This window comes from Phocoena phocoena, chromosome 2, assembly GCF_963924675.1.
Source record: "Phocoena phocoena chromosome 2, mPhoPho1.1, whole genome shotgun sequence".
Lineage (NCBI taxonomy): Eukaryota > Metazoa > Chordata > Mammalia > Artiodactyla > Phocoenidae > Phocoena > Phocoena phocoena.
The window spans coordinates 117,185,655-117,207,497 of record NC_089220.1 but is presented as its reverse complement, the minus strand read 5'-3'; the positions used below and the strand labels follow the sequence as shown (position 1 = coordinate 117,207,497).

The 21,843-nt window shown below is 59.7% G+C and overlaps 1 protein-coding gene across 1 annotated transcript; it reads left to right on the top strand.

Moving 5' to 3' along the window:
* Positions 1–1,593: 1,593 nt before the first annotated feature.
* CSPG4 (chondroitin sulfate proteoglycan 4) lies at positions 1,594–21,179 on the top strand. The gene is made up of 11 exons (XM_065871747.1): positions 1,594–1,701; positions 4,696–4,834; positions 5,533–5,696; positions 7,182–10,703; positions 12,084–12,566; positions 12,899–13,075; positions 14,724–14,922; positions 15,002–15,136; positions 15,236–15,402; positions 18,850–19,033; positions 19,351–21,179. The coding sequence occupies exons 1-11, from the start codon at positions 1,594–1,596 to the stop codon at positions 21,177–21,179; spliced, it is 7,107 nt and encodes a 2,368-aa protein (XP_065727819.1).
* The last annotated feature ends 664 nt before the right edge of the window (positions 21,180–21,843 follow it).

Genomic DNA, 21,843 nt, shown 5'->3' with positions numbered 1-21,843 from the left:
AATGGGCGGGAGCAGTCAGCCTCACCGGCAGTCCTGGGAGCTGAAGCTCTGGTTCTAAATCAGAGGGAACTTTGCACCCCACCCTCCTCAGGGGTCCTCTGGCTTGGCGGCAGAGTGCTGGTAAAGAAAAAGCAAGTCCCTTGGAGGCGTGAGAGGAGGGGATCAGGCCTGAGGTCCAGAGGACCTGGGTGATGGGAGCAGAGCCCTGGGCCCATCCCTGCTCTCACACAGGGCCGGCATTCAGCCCGCAGGTGGGCCACTCACACATACACACACACACACACACACACACACACACACACACACACACATACACACACACACACACACACACGAGGGGAGACAGAGAGCCCTTCATCCCTGCCTTGGCCCTCCCGGAACATCCCCCCCCGCAGCTCCCCGGCAGACTCCCTCAGGGGGACTCTCCCAGCCTCACCACTGCCTACCCAGGGCCGGGATCTGGAACCAGGATCTGTCACCCCTGGTGCCAAACCCCAAGAGGCTACGGTGGGAAAGCCCAGCTTTGCCCCCTCCCTCCGCAGCTGGCTGGTGGGGTGCCCCCTCCTCACTCTCCTCGATCCTGTACACAGCAGCAGGCTCACTGCCAACCTCCTGCCTTTTCTGTCTCTCTTGGTTTTTCCTCCCCCGTCTCCTTCCTCAGGCCTCCATCTGGATCCCTGAGTTCAGTCTTTGTGGAGGAGGGGGTCTTTATTTCCCATTCTCACTTTTACTCTCTTTCTCAGGCTTTCTGTATCTCCCAGGTTAGTTCTCCTCTTCCATCCCCGTCGCTACATTATTATATTTGTGCGTGAATGAATGAATGAATAATGGTTCCCAAGTCTCTCCCCATCCGTCTCTCACCTCCTGCTCCGCCTCGGTACCACTGGATGTACCTTCCCCACATCCTCATGTCCAGGTCTCCCACCACCCACCCTTGACTGTGGGGCCGGGCACTTTCCAACGGCCATCCTGCCGGCAGCTCTGGGCTCCCAAACTTTCTGCCTTATAAAGTCAGGCAGCAGCAGACACCCAGGAATGCGGCTGCTGCCCTTGACGCACGCACGCCGGCTCTGGGGCCGCCTGGCAGCTCCCAGGCGACCAGGAATGCGGTGGGAGGGAGCGCACAGAGATTGACTGCCTGGGGTGGGGTGCCCAGGCAAGCAGGGCTCCAACAGGTGGCGAGGCCAGGAGCTGCAGGCTTTCTGCTTCTCTCTGTCAGATTGCTTCTCCCTTGGAGCCTCAGTTTGTCCGTCTGGTAAGTGGAAGCCAAGTACCCTACTGCAGGCAAGGGCCACAGAGAGCTCTGATGTTGTGGAACCCATCACCAAGGAGTGAGGGTCCCAGGGCTGGGGAGGCAAGTCTGGCTCTCTGGACTGTTCTGGGGCAAGGGCGGTACTCCCAGTTACAGCCGGGATGGGACAGAGGGAAGAGGGGGGCCAAAGACCAAGAGAGGGAGAGAAGAGGAAAAGCAGAGGCAGAGACAAGGGAGATGTGGGACAGAGACGGGGAGAGAGACAGACTGGCCAGCCCCAGGGGTTCTGAGGACCCAGAAGGAGCAGGGTCTGCAGCAACGCCAAGACTGGAAAGGCACTCATGCTTGAGACCCTGCCCCTGGCCAGCCTGGGAGGGAGTGGGGAGCCTGAGAGAGACCGAGAGGCCAAAATCCCGCTGATGGGCAGAGGGTTGAGCGCCATGATGGAAGTAAGCCTCGTGTTTGGGGTCCCCCAGGGACAGGGACCAGGTCCCCATTCATAAACATCCTAGGAGTGGCCCAGGGAGCCAGGAGATGCCAGCATAATCCATGCTGTGCCAGAGGGTGGCTTGTTGGGGGACCTTGGCCTAGGCTTCATCCCCCTGTGTGAGAAAGGGCCACAGTGGGGATGGATACAGACTCTTTCTGTGCCCCCAGCCCTCCTCTCAGGAAGAGGGATGGAGAGCCCACCCTGGGCCCAGACAGCAGTGCCCTGTTCGTGGGCAGGAAGGGTGGGAAGCTGTGGGATTCTCCACCTTCAGCAAACCTCTCGGGTGGATGGGTGCCGGGTGGGAGGGGCTGCAACCCTCCAGGAACACACTGCCCCTTTCATGGAGCCAGGCACAGCCAAAGTCATGGCGGGCGGGCACAGAGGGGCAGGACAGGCCTGGGCACAATCACAGCTCTGTCTTGGCAGCTCCCAGCCCACACGCATACACATGCACAAGCACACAGCCTTATGCAAACCCAAAATACACTCCCAGCAGCCACCCACACACTTGCACACACATGCAAATACACATCTACACCCCCTGGACATTCAGCTGTGTATCCTCTTCCAGGCAGAGAAATCCATACCTGCGGCACTCGTCCTGACCCTCCTACTTGTCCCTCAGACCCTTTGGGGCATCCTGCCCGCCCCATGCCAAAGGCCTGGGGCCACCCAAGCAGTCCACACCATTAACCCTCCGCACACTCACGTTTGAGAGCAGACCCAGACCAGAAAGGGACCTCCAGGACTAATCCCCACAGACAGAAGGAGGAAAGAGTGGGAAGGAGTGCCCATTTTACAGAATGATGACACTGAGGCCTGAGTTGGGCCCCTTCTTCTGGCCCAGAGGGCAGCACACATAGCTGCTGCAGGCCTGAACTGGTGTTTTTTTTTTTTTTTTTTTTTTTTTTTTAACATCTTTATTGGGGTATAATTGCTTTACAATGGTGTGTTAGTTTCTGATTTATAACAAAGTGAATCAGCTATACATATACATGTGCTCCCATGTGTCTTCCCTCCTGCATCTCCCTCCCTTGAACTGGTGTTTTGATGAATCATGGGTCTTCTTGGCCCAGGAGAGTCAAGGACAGTTCTCCAGGAAGTAATGATGCCTCCTCTCTTCCCCCCACTGCCCTGGCAACCCTCTCAGGCTGCTGAGCCTGGTGTGGCCCATGCTTCTTTTCTCTCTGTCTTCAACATTTCCAGAACTTGTATATCCCTGCCAGTCTCTTGTCCTTGCTTCCCTCTGAGACTGCCCATTTCCCTCCCTCTCTGCTCCTCTACACAACCCTCACCTCCCCCAGGAAGCCCTCCGGGATTGACTCCAAGCTCATGACTTCTTTATCCTGCATCCCCTCTCCATTTGAAGTCCCTCTCCAACTGTCCCCCTGCCCCCAGCCCAGAAAAGGGACTCTGGGTTCTTACAACTGCAGCCCATCAGAGACAGTAAGAGAGGCAGCAGAAGGAGACCAGGAGGTGGGGGGAGTGGCACTGTCAGAGTTTCCAAAATCCTGGCCAGCAAGGCCTCAGAGGCCTCCGTTGGGGCGAGGGGGCTGCCCGGCCTGTGCGCTCCCAGCAGCACAAGGCAGCTTGTGTGAGCCCTTTCCCGCCTGGCCCCGCAGGAAACAGCAGGGCTCAGCCCCTCAATGGGCCCATTCAGCCCCCAGCTCTCTGGAAAGAACCTCTGCTTCCTGTCACCCTCCCACTCTGGCCTGGAGAACCAGGCCTAACAGGCTGCTACTCTCCCCTGCTGGGAGGGTGCTGGAGGCAGGTGGTTCAGTAGTTAGAGACAGCCAGCTACTTAAGTTCCTGCCTGCTCCTCAGCTTGACTGTGCCCTGACAGGTTGACATCCACCTTTAGCAAAAGGGAGTGTGGGTGAGGGCTTGTGCTCACTCCCACACAGGGGAAGCAGTGGGCCCCCAACTCCTGCGTGGCAGGCAGGTAAATGTTTAGCAACAGACTCTCCTGGAGACAGGGAGCCCTGATTTGCAGTGTTTGCCTCTTTCCGTGGTATAAATATTCTCACCGGGCAGCATCACCTGGCTTGCAAAATTCCTGAAAATGTAACAGTCAGCTCTTGCCAGCCGTTCTGAGTTCCTACGTGCCACCGTGGTGGCTCCATCCTACGGGGCCACCTGCCCCGACTCTTCGGCTGTGGCTGCCCTCAGTTCAGCGTGCTGCGTTGTGTCCTTAAGAATCGATGATCTTGCAGATAAAGCACCCCCGTAGGTGCCTGCCAGCTGCCAGTTCCCTGGTCTGTCCCTCACGGGCACCGAGGTGTCCTGGGCCTGCTGGGCTGTGTCCGCCCGAATGGTTTTGCAGTTCTCCTTTGATTCCTTTAGCTTCCCAGACAAGGCTCTGGTGTTGCCAGCAAGTGCTGGCCAGAGGGGATAAGTAGAAGGGATTTCAGCTCAACCCCGGGGGGAGGAACATCATCCTTCTTGGACATCCCTCCGTCCCTCCAGGCTGCGTTAGCTGCCCTTAGGACATACAAGTCTGGGACCCTTCCAGTGGCTGATGCTACTTCTTCAGGTGCATGGCAGCTGGCTCAGGCTGCCCGGGGACCAGCATGTATATGGCTGGTGCCAGATCATTCCTATCAAGGCCATCAGCCTTTACTCACTCTCACCGGATTTAAGAGAAGCCCAAGGCAGGGGCAGGGGGGGGTGAATCATCTCTGTAACCCATTCCCATCTTCCCAGCCCTGGATGTCAAGTGGGGAGAGTCAACATTATATGTGGCGCTAAACTCCACAAAAGGAATGGACCAGAAATTGTGGCATCGGGTTAGAGGCCAAGGGAGGCTAATTCGGGGAAACTGCCTGGAGGGGGTGACAACTTCAAAAGAGGAGGTGTCCCTACCCAGGAACCCCTGACCCTGGGAAACCCCAAATATGACCGCCTGTCTTGGGAGGCCCTCTGGCCTGCCCATCAGGCCGTCATCCCCTCCCAGGCCTTGTCTTCAGCCTCAGACCGAGGCTTGAAGAACTCAGCTCTTGTCATCCCTAGCTTCCTGGCCATGGTGGAAATAAAGGGGCCGGATCTGACCGCTCACCGGGGACCTTTAATAGCTAAGCAGGAAGCAATACAGGGTGATGGAGGAAGTTTGGCCCGTTTTGGGTCCGGCACTGCACGTGGTCTCCATCTAGCCTCAGAGCCTTTGCTCTTTGATGGACTCAGGCCAACAAGCTGCCCCCCCTGACCCCCAGAGATGGCTGGGAGCATGGCCCAAGAGAGATGCAGGGATGGGTGGGTTGCCTGACTTACCACCACCAGAGCCCAGCTGTGGTCCCAGCCAACCCAGGGGCTAAACCATACGGGCGCTTAGGAGAAGGAATTTGAGCAGAGATCAGTTTGGGTAGAGGTGGTTCTCCTAGAGCTTCATTCCTGATGGTTTTGACCATCGGGCCAGGTGATCAGTCCAGGGGCCATTTCCGTTTGAGCCAGACCCAGGATGGAGATTCCTCTGGGGCCCAGGGGAAGAGAGCCAGAGCTGCCAGAGGCCTCTGGCCCCAGAAACCTCCGAGGAAGAGACCTGAGATGCTTGAAATGCTGGGTCTGGCCTCCTTCAGAGCCAGGGTCTGGGCTGGACACAAGGTGAGGCCGTGCCTTCTGGTGCCAGGACCAAGCAGGTGCTGGGACCAGCTGAGGCCACGGGAGAGCGCCACATAGGAGAACCATGAGGGTGTACCAGCATGCAATGCCCTCCCTGCAGCCCACCCGTCCACCCTGCAGCACCTCTCCTCCAGGCAAGGGGCTAAGCTTCACTACAGCTCTCTCTGTCACACAGCCTCCTTCTTCGGAGAGAACCACCTGGAGGTTCCTGTGGCCATGTCTCTGACTGACATAGACCTACAGCTGGAGTTTTCTACGTCCCAGCCCGAAGCCCTGCTTCTCCTGGCGGCAGGCCCGGCTGACTACCTCCTCCTGCAGCTCCACTCTGGACGCCTGCAGGTCAGTGACATCTCCCTGCTGGATTCCTTCTCTAGCTTTGAGTGGCCCCCAACCGGCTGTGTGACCTTGTGGGAGTCACTTTTGCCTTGAGGTCTCAAGTTCCCCACAGTGAGATGGACAGAAGCATCCCAGAAGGTGTGACTTCCTCGTGAACCAGCTCTGCCCTCCTGCCCTCTAGCCACACTTCTCACCACGACCCCTGGCCGGTCCTTTGTGTCCTGACCACCCTGGCTGCTTTCAGCTCCCTGCCGCCTTGTGGTCTCTCGCTTTTGCTCACTACACTCCCTCTGCCTGGTGCAAGCCTCACTCGTTCCCTGCACCTGCCTAACTCCAGCCTCTCCTTGAAGTCTCAGCATGGGCATCCCTTCCTCACCTGGACTGGGTCCCCTCTCCTGGGTTCCAGCACCCCCGTGCACTCCTCTGGCATAGCACCAATCACCCTGATTCACCACGGTCTGTCGATGATGGAACGACCAATACTGCCACAGCTTCCTCAGTTTTCTGTTTCATCTTTCAAGTCACCACAAGCTTTATTAGCGAAGAGTCTTCTGGCAAGGCTTCCCCCTAACCATGAAGAGTTTGAGAACATGAGGTCTTAGTCCAAACTTGGGGGAGCCATCTGCTTCCACACCCCAGGGGAGAGAGGCCTCTTGTCCTCTGAATCCCTCAGCTGCTTTCAGTCCATCTGATGCTGCCATTGCTTCTCACTGCCACAAGGTGTCACTGTTGAACATGGCCTGGTACAACCTAGCACTGATGCTCTTCCTCCCTGCCAGGTATATTGATGCCACACCCCTAGAAAGGTGCTCCATACGTGGACTCTCAAGGCCATATGTTCTTAGTGCTCTGCTCTTTCAGTTTCCATACCACCCATTTTACCATCTGGTTGTGGGAACACCACACCAGAGCCAGCTCTGGTGTCAGTGTCCTGAGGACAGAACCATGTCTCTCTTCTCTCCCCAAGGACCTCCCCTTGGACAGGTCAAAACACAGAGCATCTGATTGGGCTCCCCATTTCTGAACAGTGAGCCTGGCTGCCTCAGTGACCCCACGGTGTTTTGGTCTACTTAGGGGGACTCATCAGGGGATTCCCAGGTGCCCATTGTGCCAGGGGAAGAATCTTCCGTATTCCAAGGTGATTTTTCTAGCACCTCTCACCCAAGGAAAGAGGGGAGACATAAAAGAATCTAGGCTGAATCTCTAGGAAAGCATCTTGCTGTATGACAGGTTGTGTGGGCAGGGACCACATCGGATTCACATCGGGGTCCCCTGAGCCCATCCAGGCCTGGCACAGAGATCACTTTGGTGAGTGTTTGGGGGATGCGTAAAGAGATGGCAGGAAAGGGAGAGGAGTGACGTGAGAAGCTTTTGTCCTAGGCCCTCTGCTCTGGGGACCCCAAGTGTGGGGGACCAGTTATGCTTTTACTGCAGAAGTGATGGATTCAGTGTGCCTCCCCCATCCCCCATTCCCCCGTCTCTCCTCAGGTCAGATTTATCCTGGGCCAGGAGGAGGTGAGGATGCAGACCCTGGCAGAGACACTGCTGAGCGACTCCATTCCCCACACTGTGGGGCTGACCGTGTCAGACAGCTGGGCCTTGTTGTCAGTCGATGGGCTCCTGAATGCCTCCGCCCAAGTCCAGCAGGCCCCCCTGGAGGTCCCCTATGGGCTCTTCCTGGGGGGCACCGGGAGCCTTGGCCTGCCCTACCTGAGCAGAGCCAGCCGACCCCTGCGGGGTTGCCTCCACACAGCCACCCTCAATGGCCGCAGCCTCCTTCGGCCACTGACCCCAGACGTGCCTGAGGGCTGTGCTGAGGAGTTCTCTGCCAGTGATGACGTGGCCATGGGCTTCTCTGGGCCCCACTCACTGGCTGCCTTCCCTGCCTGGGGCACTCGGGATGAAGGCACCCTGGAGTTTACACTCACCACACGGAGCCGGCAGGCGCCCCTGGCCTTCCAGGCAGGGGACCGGCACGGGGACTTCATCTACGTGGACATATTTGAGGGCCACCTGCGGGCTGTGGTGGAGAAGGGCCAGGGCACTGTATTGCTCCACAACAGCGTGCCTGTGGCCGATGGGCAGCCCCACGAGGTCAGTGTCCACATGGATGCTCACAGGCTGGAAATCTCCGTGGACCAGTACCCCACACGTACTTCCAACCGTGGGGTCCTTAGCTACCTAGAGCCACGAGGCAGTCTCCTCCTTGGAGGGCTGGATGCAGAGGGCTCTCGTCATCTCCAGGAACACCGCCTGGGCCTGGCTGTCAACGTCTCCCTGAGGGGCTGCCTGGAGGATCTCAGCATCAACGGTCAGAGATGGGGGCTCCGGGAAGCCTTGCTGACTCGCGGCATGGAGGCTGGCTGCAGGCTGGAGGAGGAGGAGGAGGATGCCTACGGCCCATACGAAGCTTTCTCCACCCTGGCACCCGAGGCTTGGCCGGCCATGGAGCTGCCTGAGCCCTGCGCCCCTGAACCGGGGCTGCCTCCGATCTTTGCCAATTTCACCCAGCTGCTGACCGTCCGCCCCCTGGTGGTGGCCGAGGGCGGCACAGCCTGGCTGGAGTGGCGGCACGTGCAGCCCACGCTGGATCTGAGCGAGGCAGAGCTGCGCAAATCCCAGGTGCTGTTCAGCGTGAGCCGTGGGGCCCAACACGGCGAGCTGGAGCTGGACATCCCGGGTGCCCAGGCACGGAAAATGTTCACCCTCCTGGACGTGGTGAACCGCAAGGCCCGCTTCGTCCACGATGGCTCCGAGGACACCTCCGACCAGCTCGTGCTTGAGGTGTCGGTGACGGCTCGGGGGCCCGTGCCCTCCTGCCTTCGGAGGGGCCAAACGTACATCCTGCCCATTCAGATAAACCCCGTCAACGACCCGCCCCGCGTCATCTTCCCGCACGGCAGGCACATGGTGATCCTGGAACACACTCAGAAGCTGCTGGGGCCGGAGGTCTTCCAGGCCGATGACCCAGACTCCGCCTGCGAGGGCCTCACCTTCCAGCTCCTCGGTGTCCCCGCCGGCCTCCCCGTGGAGCGCCAAGACCAGCCTGGGGAGCCAGCGACCGAGTTCTCCTGCCGGGAGCTGGATGCGGGCAGCCTGGTGTACGTCCACCGCGGCGGGCCAGCCCCGGACCTGACGTTCCGGGTCAGCGACGGGCTGCAAGCCAGCCCCCCGGTCACGCTGCAGGTGGTGGCCGTCCGGCCGGCCATTCAGGTCCGCCACAACACGGGGCTGCGCCTGGCCCAGGGCTCCACTGCACCTGTCTTGCCCTCCAACCTGTCGGTTGAGACAAATGCTGTGGGGCAGGATGTGAGCGTGCTCTTCCGACTCACCGGGGCCCTGCAGTTTGGGGAGCTGCAGAAGCAGGGGGCGGGCGGGGCGGAGGGCACCGAGTGGCGGGCCACACGGGCCTTCCACCAGCGGGACGTGGAGCAGGGCCGCGTGAGGTACCTGAGCACCGACCCGCAGCACCGGGCTGAGGACACCGTGGAGCACGTGGCCCTGGAGGTGCAGGTGGGCCAGGAGACCCTGAGCAATCTGTCCTTCCCAGTGACGGTCCAGAGAGCCACGGTGTGGCTGCTGCGGCTGGAGCCTCTGCACCCCCAGAACGCCCAGCAGGAGGCCATCACCACGGCCCACCTGGAAGCCACCCTGGAGGAGACAGGCCCGAACCCCACCGCCTTCCACTATGAGGTGGTTCAGGCCCCCAGGAAGGGTAATCTTCAGCTACAGGGCATGCGGCTGTCGGACGGTCAGAGCTTCACCCAGGATGACCTGCAGGCTGGCCGGTTGACTTATGGGGCCACAGCACGTGCCTCAGAGGCAGTCGAGGACTCCTTCCGTTTCCGGGTCACAGCCCCGCCACACTTCTCCCCACTCTACACCTTCCCCATCCACATCGGTGGTGATCCAGACGCCCCTGTCCTCACCAACGTCCTCCTCTCGGTGCCTGAAGGTGGCGAGGGCGTCCTCTCTGCTGATCACCTCTTTGTCAAGAGTCTCAACAGTGCCAGCTACCTCTATGAGGTCATGGAGCGGCCCCGCCACGGCAGGTTGGTGTGGCAGGGGGCACAGGACGGTGTCACCGTGGTGACATCCTTCACCAATGAGGACCTGCTGCACGGCCGGCTGGTCTACCAGCATGACGACTCTGAGACCACGGAAGATGACATCCCCTTTGTGGCTACCCGCCAGGGCGAGGGCAGTGGTGATGTGGCCTGGGAGGAGGTACGGGGTGTCTTCCGGGTGGCCATCCAGCCCGTGAATGACCACGCCCCTGTGCAGACCATCAGCCGCGTCTTCCACGTGGCACGCGGTGGGCAGCGGCTGCTGACCACCGATGACATGGCCTTCAGTGATGCTGACTCCGGCTTTGCCGATGCTCAGCTGGTGCTGACCCGCAAGGACCTCCTCTTCGGCAGCATCGTGGCTGTAGATGAGCCCACTCGGCCCATCTACCGCTTCACCCAGGAGGACCTCAGGAAGAGGCGGGTCCTGTTCGTGCACTCGGGAGCCGACCGCGGCTGGATCCAGCTGCAGGTGTCCGATGGGCAGCACCAGGCCACAGCGCTGCTCGAAGTTCAGGCCTCAGAGCCCTACCTCCGTGTGGCCAACGGCTCCAGCCTCGTGGTCCCTCAAGGAGGCCAGGGCACCATCGACACAGCTGTGCTCCACCTGGACACCAACCTAGATATCCGTGGTGGGGATGAGGTCCACTACCATGTCACAGCTGGCCCACGCTGGGGGCTGCTGCTCCGGGCTGGCCAGCCAGTCACAACCTTCTCCCAGCAGGACCTGCTGGATGGGGCCATTCTCTACAGCCACAACGGCAGCCTCAGCCCCCGTGATACCCTGGGCTTCTCTGTGGAGGCAGGGCCTGTGCACACAGATGCCGCCTTACAAGTGACCATTGCCCTAGAGGGGCCACTGGCCCCATTGCACCTGGTCCAGAACAAGAAGATCTATGTCTTCCAGGGGGAGGCGGCTGAGATCAGAAGAGACCAGCTGGAGGTAAAGGGCTGAGGGCGTGAGCAGGGATATGGGCCAGGTAAAGGGGATCCTTCCCTCCAGCCTTCGTGCCACGCGTGCTTGGATGGTTTGGGATGTGCCTGTAGTGGCTTCTGGGCCAGTGTGTGTATGTGCCTTAGGTATGTAACTGTACACGTGCATGTTGGGTGCCTGAGGGTTTCTGGGGAGTTTATTGTACATACGGCTGCCTAAGGGTTATGTGTTCCTCCACATGCCATGTGCACACATGTACATGCTGTGGCCAACCATTCAAATTCCTGGGCCCCACCCAGACCATAGATTCTGATGTGGAGCCTGAGAATCTGTATTCGAACAAGAGTAGGCTCTCTGGAGGATTTTAACAGGTACAAACTTTGAGGACTATAGGTCTTGAAGACAGGCTTGGTGCCCCCACTGCCCAGCTCCCATGTCCTCAGTTCTTTTTTTTTTTTTAATATTTATTTTTTTATTTTTATTTTTGGCTGCATTGGGTCTTAGTTGAGGCATGCAGGACCTTTGTTGCGGCTTGGAGGCTTAGTTGCCCCGAGACATGTGGGATCTTAATCCCCCCGACCAGGGATCAAACCCACGTCCTCTGCATTGGAAGGTGGATTCTTAACCACTGGACCACCAGGGAAGTTCCCCATGTCCTCAGTTCTTTCCCCAGGCCTCAGACCAGGCCTCAGGGTCTGGACAGGGCTGCTGACCACCCAGGAACCTCACAGAGCAACCACAGGCCATCCAGCAGACCCATTGCCTTGCTGTGCAACCTCACACCAGTTGCTTGCCCTCTCTGGGCCTTATTCTCTTACACTGCCAACTTCTGAGCCTCTTGTGGTTCTGGCTGTCTGGACTTTAGGGCAGACTGTGACTAAACATGTCTGGTGTCGGGAAGTCTTCTGCCGGGAGAAGGCAGCATTTGAGCCAGGCTTTGAAGAGTCTGGGATTTAACAGCAGAGAACGGGGGGACAGTATTCCAGGCAGAGGGACAGAACAGGAATGTGAGTTTGGGGGTGGTGTATAGCCTTTTATGGCTGGACCATCAGATGAGAAAGCACCTTCCCTCCAGGCCCTAGACTGGACTAGGGTCTGCAAGCTGCCTGGGGCCTGTACTGTAGGAGTCTGTGTCGCTGAGAAGGATGGGGTGCCCTCTTGTGGCAGTAGCATGGCAGGGGGAGTCAGTGTGTGTGTGTGTGTGTGTGTGTGTGTGTGTGTACGCGCATGTGTGTGTGACATATATGTGTCTCTGTCCAAACATTCGTGTGTGGTGAGACTGTATGTCCGTGTCACTGAATCTGAGGATGTGTGATTGTGTACATCGCCGAGGGAGTGTGTACCTCAGAGGCTTCAACAGCCTCCTTCTGTGACCCCTCTCATAACCAGGCAGCCCAGGAGGCAGTGCCACCGGCAGACATTGTGTTCTCAGTGAAGACCCCACCGAGCTCTGGCCACCTGGTGATGTTGTCCCACCGCGCCACGGCAGCCGAGCTGCCCAGCCTGGACCCTGTGCACAGCTTCTCTCAGGCGGCGGTGGACGCGGGCAGGGTCCTGTACCTGCACTCCCGCCCTGAGGCCTGGAGTGATGTCTTCTCCCTGGATGTGTCCTCAGGCCTGGGTGCGCCCCTCGAGGGCATCCACGTGGAGCTGGAGGTGCTGCCCGCTGCCATCCCACTGGAGGCGCTGAACTTCAGTGTCCCCGAGGGCGGCACCCGCACGCTGGCCCCTCCACTGCTCCGCATCACTGGGCCCTACTTCCCCACGCTGCCGGGCCTTGACCTGCAGGTGCTGGAGCCACCCCAGCATGGGGTCCTGAAGAGAGAGGAAGGACCTCAAGACAGGACCCTCAGCACCTTCTCCTGGAGAGAGGTATGGACAGGGAGGCCCAGGGTACAGCCCAGCTCTGGGGGCAGAGTCTGGGGGTATGCACAGATAGGAGGCAGGAGCCCGCATTTACAGAGCACCTCATCTCATCCTCCCTCACTGGCAGAGAGAGATGAATGTCCCCATTTCCTCCACTCCGTCATTCCTTTGCTCTGGGAGAAATGATTGTCCCCATTGCCACCTGCAGAAACTGAAGCTCTGGAGGAGTCAATCTCCTCCTGCACCCAAAGGCAGGGCGTGAAACGTGCTGGGCCTGAGATCCACCGTGGGTCTCAGGCCTGCTGGGGCCTGACCTCTAGCCCTGGGCCTGCCTGCAGGTGGAACAGCAGCTGATTCTCTATGTGCATGACGGGAGCGAGACGCTGGCAGACAGTTTCGTCCTAGTGGCTAATGCCTCAGAGATGGACCGCCAGAGCCGTCCCGTGACCTTCACTATCACCATCCTGCCTGTCAACGACCAACCCCCCATCCTCACCACAAACACAGGCCTGCAGGTGAGAGCGTTCTAGGACCACCTCCCACCTCCCCTCCCAGAGAGAGGCCAGCACATAGCTCCCCGTCTGTGAGCCTCAGTTTCCTCCTCTGTAAAATGGGGATCCTGCCACATGCCTCACTAGGTTATTGGGAAGAGAGAAGAGCAACTGCACTGAAAATAGAACACAGGTGTGGGGCTTTATTACTGGACACTTATAAGTGTAATAGACAGCCTTGTGAATGGACATGCTTGGTCCTGCTGTTCCCTGGACTCACCCTCATCAGGAAGCTTTTTCCATGGCTCAGGACCAGGACTCCTGAAGAAAGCTCTTTCAGACCCTTAAGGGTGGATTCCAACTGCTCTCTACTCCCAGCACCAGCTAGTGAAGGCCACCGCTTGGCTGGCCAATCCCCTGCCTCTTACACTACTGCAGAGTAGTGGTGCCCCCATCCAGCAGAGGTGGAAGTTGAGGCCCAGAAAGGTGACAGAACTTCTCCAGGGTCACAGCAGAAGTTACTGGTGGAACAGAAAGGGTGTGGCTTGACCAGGGCCGCACAGCAGGGTAGCAAATGGGCAGGGCCTTGAATGCTGACTTCTAGAGTGTGGACTCTGGGTCCGCAGCAGCCACGGAAGGTTTCAAAAGAAGGCTGACTTGGGCTGTCTGTGACATGGGGCTCTGGGAATCTTTGGTCGTGTAGGATGTGCCTGTGGAGAGCAGCCCCGTGGTGGGGAGGCCAGCAGAGGTTATAGGTTTCAGGCTAAGGGCTGCCGTGGAACCACAGTCAGATGGTGCTGTGTAGCACTTCGGCCACCAGGTGGTGCTGTCCACCGTATTTGTGCCAGGAGCCCTGTGCTAAAGCCTGGCATCTATGCCTTGCCACCTTCTTTCCAGAGCTCTGGCTGAGGTCAGCCTTGGGCTGGGGGAGGGAATCCCAGAGGGCTCAGTTTTCCAGGTATGGGAGCCCCTCCCCAGTACTGCTCATAAGTTGCTGACCCAGCAGGACCTGTAACAGGACCCTTGGAACAGGAACAGGATCCTGCCCTGCTCGCAGGTGGGAGGCTTGAGGGGGGCTCCCCTTCACTCTGAGCGTGGGGTGGGGCTGCCTGCCCCCAGGAAGCCTTCACCCACCTGCCTGGGGGCTCGTGATTGCACTGGAAACACCTGGGCCCCCATCCCAGTGCTGCTTCAGTGCTGCAAGACACTCGCCTCTCCAGCTCACGAAGCCTCCCACCCCTTCCCTCACCAGGAAAGGGAGCCCATTTCTAAGTATCCTGGGCAGACAAAAATCACGGTTCCCGTCGTGTGCCAGCCCCTGCCCAGACTCACCATGGAGGGTCTGAAGGGAAACCCCTGCCCTGCCAGTGAGCCACACTGAGCAACACTTTGGGTCAGGGTTGGGGATCTCTGGGGAGGGGGTGAGAGCTGGGGTCTTCTTGGGGTTCATGAGCTGGCCTTGACGGACAAGCAGGAGTAGAGCAGATGGAGAGCAGGGAGCCTGGGCGTGGGATCCCTGGGCCAACAGGGGAAGATGCCATCTGGGCTCCCCTTTGCGCAGGGGAGCCCAGATGGCAGTGTGGTTGGAGCCCTGATGGTGGCCCCAGGGCCAGGGAGGAAAGAAGTGGGTAAACTTGGTGGGGGCAGAACCTTCGCACGCTTGTATCCCCAGATGTGGGAGGGGGCCACTGTGCCCATCCCTCCGGAGGCCCTTAGGGGCACAGACAGCGACTCAGGCCCCGAGGACCTGGTCTACACCCTTGAGGAGCCCAGCAACGGACAGGTGGTGCTGCGGACAGCGCCGGGCGCCAAGGTCCACAGCTTCACCCAGGCCCAGCTCGACGGCGGGCTCGTGCTGTTCTCACACAGAGGTGGGTGCCGAGAGGTGGGGGTGCCCCGAGGATGGGCGCCGGCGTGGGCCAGCGAGACCCAACTCCACGTCTGTCCTAGGAGCCCCGGACGGAGGCTTCCGCTTCATCCTATCTGATGGCGAGCATACTTCCACTGGACACTTCTTCCGGGTGACGGCCCAGAAGCAGCTGCTCCTCTCACTGGAGGGCAGCCGGACGCTGACCATCTGCCCAGGTGGGTGTGCCATGCCAGGGGCAGGCTGCCTCCCCAGCAGTCACAGGCCTTGCCCTGCCTCCTGGTCAGAGGCTGACCGTCCCCTTTTGCCTCTCGCAGGGTCCATCCAGCCACTCAGCAGCCAGAGCTTGAGAGCCAGTTCCAGCACAGGCACCGACCCCCACCACCTGTTCTACCGTGTGGTACGGGGGCCCCGGCTTGGCCGGCTATTCCACACCCAGCAGGGCAGCACCGGGGAGGCCCTGGAGAATTTCACTCAGGCAGAGGTAAGGACCACTCTCTACAGCCACCGCTTAGACTCCATCCAGCGTCGAGTGGCCCACTCTGCCCCTGGACACACATGTAGACACGGGTACCAGCTCCAGCCTCGTTGGCAGCCACTCCCTGGGGCTGCCATGGTCCAGGTGCTGCATGCCCCGCCCTCCAGGAGCTACCAGGCTGGTAGGGCAGATGGGGCTTAGCGTTCCAGGGGGAGGAAGAAGGATGCGGGGAGTCAGGGCTATAGGGTCCCAGGGCAGGGATCAGGTTCTGGGGCTTGGCTTCCAGAAGGAACTGCTGTTGGACCCTCGGGGGCTGGAAAAGGCACACTGCATAGGGGACCCTAGACAATCCAGTGGCTGGTGAGGGGCAGTGTTTGGTCTGGAGGGAATAGAGTTTGAGATAAAGGCAGCTTTTGGGCTTGTGGGCAGAGGTGTGAGCCTGGGGCTCAGCTCAAGAGCCAGCCAGAAGCAGAGTGGGTCCTGAAAGCAGACGAGTACACAGAAGCAGCTGAGTAAGTCAAGCTGGGAGTAGAGCTGCCATCCATCCGTCATGGCAGCTTCAGGACACAGCTATCCCAGAGCACAGCAGAGGCCACCAGTGAAAACTAGAACTCTCAGCCATGGGAAGAGGCAGACCGCTAGGCTGCCTCTGCTGGGATCACAGAGCTCTCTGTGCTAACTGTGCCAGTGGGGCCAGCAGCCATCACTTAAAGTAAGGCCCCTTCTAAGTGCAGGAGATACCAAGCATTCCAGGGCAGCCTTGGATTTCCCTGAAGGCGGAGTGGGGTGGGGGTTGTCTTTCAGGCATGGGGAAGGAAGTAACTTTAACGAGGGTGGGAAGATTTCTCAGGTTGCTGACATCAACATCCCCCAGGCCTGGGTTCTCTGTTCTCCCAGCTTCCGCCATGGCTCCCTTCCTGCCCCTCCCCACAATGAAATATTGAGTAGGCTACAGCAGCTGTGCACCCTGAATCCCTGGGAGGCTTTGTTATCGGATGCCCAGGAAGGGGGAGGGGACAGGATGAGCCCTTCAGGCCCCTCCCCCACCCTGCAGTGCTTCCCTCACACCCCACCAATCTGAAGGACTGAACTGAATGGCCACCAGGGGGCCAGGCTGGCAGCGCCACCCAGGGAAGCTGGGAGGAGGCTTCGTGGCAGACACACCCTCCCCCCTTGGAGAAGTGGGCAGGGCAGGACTGGGTGGTATCTGACAGTGCCACTGTACCACAATACTCCGAGCTGGGTAGGGCAGGGACCAGGTGTCCCCATTTTACAGATAAGGAAACTGAGGCTCACGAAGGTCAGGTGACTATTTAGAGCCCATGGCTAGTGAGAAGCAAAACCGGGGCTATGCCTTCGGACTGCTAGTCCAAGATTCTTTGACCAAAGGACACTACTGATTCCCAGAGGTCAGGGACCCCTCCCCACCTTGCCTGTGACTTACTTCATCCCCAGCCAGACACCTCCCACCCACAAGTAGCTCCTGTACGCAGGCATCCAGGCTCTCACTCCCACTCCTGAGGGTCTCCGTTTCCTTCCTGCCCACCCGTCAGCCTGAGCCAGAGGTTACAGCTGGCAGTCCTTGCGGGCCACAGCTGGCCCACAGATGTGTTTTATTTGGCCTGCACGTGCATTTAATATTTTTAAATTAGGGGATCTCACACACACCAAAAAAGACCAAAACCCTGATTTCCGTTTCTTAAAAGGCCTGTGTTCCCTCTTCCGGCCATCAGCTGAAGAGCAGCTACCCCTTTGACTGGGCTCTGCTCCCCTTCTCGACCATGCAGGGCTCCCCACTTCACCACAACCCCGCTGCTCCTAGAATCTCCTGCACGCTGTGACCCCAGTCGGCTTCCATCTCACTGTTGCATAAGTCTTGTTTTTCTGAGAGAAGGAAAATAGTTCCCTGTGTCTCCTAAAAGGGGAAAACAGAAGATAAGCCAAGAGGACACATTGGGATTAGAAGCGGGAGGGAACAGATTTCTTGATGGAAGTGGAGACTATTCCTTGGTGTTTTAACAGCAGACGGCCCTAGAGAACAGTGGGTGTGGCTGGAGTGGAGTTGCCATGGGAGGAGTTGGAGGAGGTGAGGTCATGGGTAACGGGGTCACATGGGGTCTTTGAAGCCAAATGGCGGTGAGCCATTTCACTGTCTGAGCAAGAGAGACAGAACCTGACTTTCGTTTTTAAAGACTCACTCTGATTTTTGCATTAAGGACAAACTGTAGAGGGGGGTGGAACAGGGGCCAAAGCCAGGACACAGTTAAGAGGCTCTTGTGGTAATCCAGACCAGAGATGATGGTGTGTGAGAGGAGGAGAGGAATCAGGGGTGACTCCAGGGTGTGGGGCCTGAGCCACTGGAAGAACAGAGCTGTGCCCTCTGGAGTGGGAAGGCTGGGAGAGGCGGGGCAGGTCAGGGATTGTCTGGGACATGCTGAGTTTGAGATGTCCCTCAGACATCCTCGAGGAGCTGCCCAGGAAGCAGGTGGCCACGAGCCTGGAGTTCAGGAGAGCACAGCCCGGGCTGGAGATACAAATGAGGGGGTCATCTCATGGCTGGCATTTGAGGACATGAGACCCACCAAGAGCACATGGGCAATGTCTGTAGATAGAGTCTCAAGGCCAAGCCACAGACATTGCAGAGAAGGGGAGGGACCAGCCAGAGCATCTGTGAAGAAGCGACTAGTGAGGTTGGAGGAAAACCAAGGGAGCAGAGCTTCCTGGAAGCCATCGGGTGGGCTGGGGGAAGGAATGCTCAATTGTGTCCAGTGCCTCTGAGAACCAGCCGCCGGGTCCAGCAACACAGAGGCCATCGTGCCCTTGGTGACAACAGGAGTGGAAGCCTGGGTGGAGTGCACTCGAGACAGCATGGGGGAGAGTATAGACTATTCTTTTTGGATTTTTGCAGCAAAGGAGAGCAAAAGTGCGGGAGGTGGGACAGCAAATGTTGGTGTAAAAAGTGAAGTCGAGAAGTTTCTTCTTTACGGTGGGCGGATAGCATAGTTGCGTAAGGATGGGAATAATCCATTTGGGGGAAAATTGATGCCATGGGAGAAAGACAGGAGTTGGTAGAAGCAGTGTCTTCAGTAAGGAAGAGGGTAAGGGATTTCATGCAAAAGAGGAAAGACCTGCTGTCGAGAGAAGCACGGATAGAGCATTGCTTTTCCCAGGGGCTCAGAGGTTTGAGGTGACTTGCCCAAGGTGGCAGAGCTGGGATTTGACACAGGCATCTGGCTCTAGAGCCTGGCTCTTCACTGTCACGTGACTGTTTTCTGGCGACCCACTGAGTTGGTGAGGGAGAGCATGGGCTACAGACATAGAGCGAGGCACAGTGGGGAGATCCTCCAGGGAGGCTGGGCTCCGAGGGGCTGTCAGGGAGACCCAAGTGCCCAGTGCTCCTGGGCACCACGGGCTGGACCTGCCCCTTGTCCCAGTAATGGGCTTTCCCCACAGGTATATGCTGGGAATGTTCTGTATGAGCACGAGATGCCCCCCGAGCCCTTCTGGGAGGCCCATGACGCCCTGGAGCTCCAGCTGTCCTCACCACCTGCCCCTGACATGGCCGCCACCCTTGCTGTGACTGTGTCTTTTGAAGCTACCTGTCCCCAGCGCCCCAGCCGCCTCTGGAAGAACAAAGGTGAACAGCATGGTGGGATGGCAACGTTGGGGGGGCTGGACACTGGGAGGGGCCCAGATAGGAGGGGACACAAGGCCAAGGTCAGCAGCTCATGTCAACTCCCAGGACCTGGTAAATTATAGGGAGGGTGGGCAGGTGGGGAGGCTTTGAGGTCAGAAGGAGGGACACGATCCTGGTCCTCCTGGGACCCTGAGCCCCAACCTGGGGTACCTGGTCTAAGGAGGGAGGGACAAACCTGGCCTTGGGGACCCTAATCTGAGGGTCCATGGCTCTCCCCTCAGTGGACGGGACCTTCATAGCCTGTGTCCCATCCCCAGGTCTCTGGGTCTCGGAAGGCCAGCGGGCCAAAATCACCACAGCCACCCTCGATGCCTCCAACTTCCTGGCCAGCGTTCCGGCCCCCCGGCGCTCGGAGCACGATGTGCTCTTCCAGGTCACAGAGTTCCCCCAGCGGGGCCAGCTGTTGGTGTCCGAGGAGCCCCTCCACATCGGGCGGCCCCACTTCCTGCAGTCTGAGCTGGCCGCAGGACAGCTTGTATACACCCACGGCGGTGGGGGCACCCAGCAGGATGGCTTCCACTTCCGTGCCCACCTCCAGGGGCCCGCGGGGGCCTCCGTGGCGGGACCCCAAACCTCAGAGGCTTTCGCCATCACAGTGCGGGATGTGAATGAGCGGCCGCCTCAGCCGCAGACCTCCATCCCGCTCCGGCTCACCCGGGGCTCCCGCAGCCCCGTCTCCCGGGCCCAGCTGAGCGTGGTGGACCCAGACTCGGCTCCGGGGGAGATCGAGTACAAGGTGCAGCGGGCCCCTCACAATGGCTTCCTGAGCCTGGCAGGGGCCAGCCCGGGGCCTGTGACCTGCTTCACTCAGGCCGACGTGGATGCAGGGCGGCTGGCCTTTGTGGCCAATGGGAGCAGCGTGGTGGGCATCTTCCAGCTGAGTGTGTCTGACGGGGCCAGCCCGCCCCTGCCCATGTCCCTGGCCGTGGACGTCTTGCCCTCGGCCATTGAGGTGCAGCTGCGGGCACCCCTAGAGGTGCCCCAAGCTTTAGGGCGCGCCTCCCTGAGCCGGCAGCAGCTCTGGGTGGTTTCCGATCGGGAGGAGGCAGACGCAGCCTACCGCCTCACCCAGGGGCCCCGGCATGGGCATCTCCTGGTGCGCGGGCAGCCTGCCACAGCCTTCAGCCAGTTCCAGGTAGACCAGGGCGAAGTGGTCTTTGCTTTCACCAGCTTCTCCTCCTCTCACGACCAATTCAGCATCCTGGCACTGGCCAGGGGTGCCAACGCATCCGCCACGGTGAATGTCACGGTGAGGGCTCTGCTGCATGTGTGGACAGGTGGGCCGTGGCCCCAGGGTGCCACCCTACGCCTGGACCCCACTGTCTTAGATGCGGGCGAGCTGGCCAACCGCACAGGCAGTGTGCCGCGTTTCCGGCTCCTGGCGGGACCCCGGCACGGCCGCCTGGTCCGCGTGCCCCGGACCAGGACAGAGCCCAGGGGCGGCCAGCTTGTGGAGCAGTTCACCCAGCAGGACCTTGAGGACGGGAGGCTGGGGCTGGAGGTGGGCAGGCCGGAGGGTAGCTCTCCTGGACCTGCAGGCGACAGTCTCACTCTGGAGCTGTGGGCCAGGGGTGTCCCTCCTGCCGTGGCCTCACTGGGCTTTGCCACGGAGCCTTACAACGCAGCCCGGCCCTACAGAGTGGCCCTGCTCAGTCTGCCTGCTCGGACAGAAGCAGGGGAGCCAGGGAACAGCACCCCCACCGGCGAGCCAGGCCTGGCGGCCTCCAGCCCCACGCCCACCGTGGCCAGGGGGCACTTCCTGGGCTTTCTCGAGGCCAACATGTTCAGCATCATCGTCCCCGTGTGCCTGGTCCTCCTGCTTCTGGCACTCATCGTGCCTCTGCTCTTCTACCTCCGCAAACGCAACAAGATGGGCAAGCACAACGTCCAGGTGCTGACTGCCAAGCCCCGAAACGGCCTGGCTGGCGATACGGAGACCTTCCGCAAGGTGGAGCCGGGCCAGGCCATCCCCCTCACAGCGGTGCCTGGCCAGGGGGCCCCGCCGGGGGGGCAGCCTGACCCAGAGCTGCTGCAGTTCTGCCGGACATCCAACCCTGCCCTCAAGAACGGCCAGTACTGGGTGTGAGGCCTGGCCTGGGCCCAGATGCCGATGGGGCCAGAGACAGGCTTGCACAGGCCCCGGCCCCAGAGAGCCCTGGGGACACCAGGGGTGGAGGGTGCTGAGAGGAAGCCCCAGGGGTCCGGGACCAAGTGGAGTCAAGAGCTGCAACCTCCCCAGCTCACTCTGAGCCAGGAGAACTGCAAGGGGCCAAGGGCAGAGGCAGGCTTGGAGTCAGTCCCCTGCCCTGGAGCTAGTGTGGGCTGTCAAAACCAGAGCCACTTCCTAGATGGTCAGGACTCTGGGTCCTGGGTCTGTGACCTTGGGTAAGTCACACCTGACCCAGGCTGCTAAGAAGGCAAGGAGAAGAAAGGGAAGGGAGGGACAGATGGGGATTCCTGGCTTTTCCACTCCAAGCCAGGCCTCCCCTCATCTCTGCCCCAGGACTGAGAGGAAAACTTTTTCTCTTGGTTTTTTAGGGAGATGGTATTTCCTGGAGCAGAGGGCAGGAGAGAGTCCTCCCACTCTCTAGAAGGCGTAAGCCAGTGGAATAATGTATCCAGGGTGTAAGGTGGGTGGGTTGCTCTGGGATGGGTTTATTTAAGGGGCATTGCAAGGAAGCTATTTAGCGTGGTGCTGAGCTAGCCCAGACTGGTGGAGACCCTGGGGTGAGGAATAGAGGAGGGTCTGA

Excerpts from the sequence above, each read along its gene's own strand:
- CSPG4 (XM_065871747.1), top strand. The coding sequence starts at position 1,594 with ATGCTTGAGACCCTGCCCCTGGCCAGCCTGGGAGGGAGTGGGGAGCCT. Across the intron at positions 14,923-15,001 it reads CGTGCTGTTCTCACACAGAG|GAGCCCCGGACGGAGGCTTC; the intron begins GTGGGTGCCGAG and ends CGTCTGTCCTAG. Across the intron at positions 15,403-18,849 it reads AGAATTTCACTCAGGCAGAG|GTATATGCTGGGAATGTTCT; the intron begins GTAAGGACCACT and ends CTTTCCCCACAG.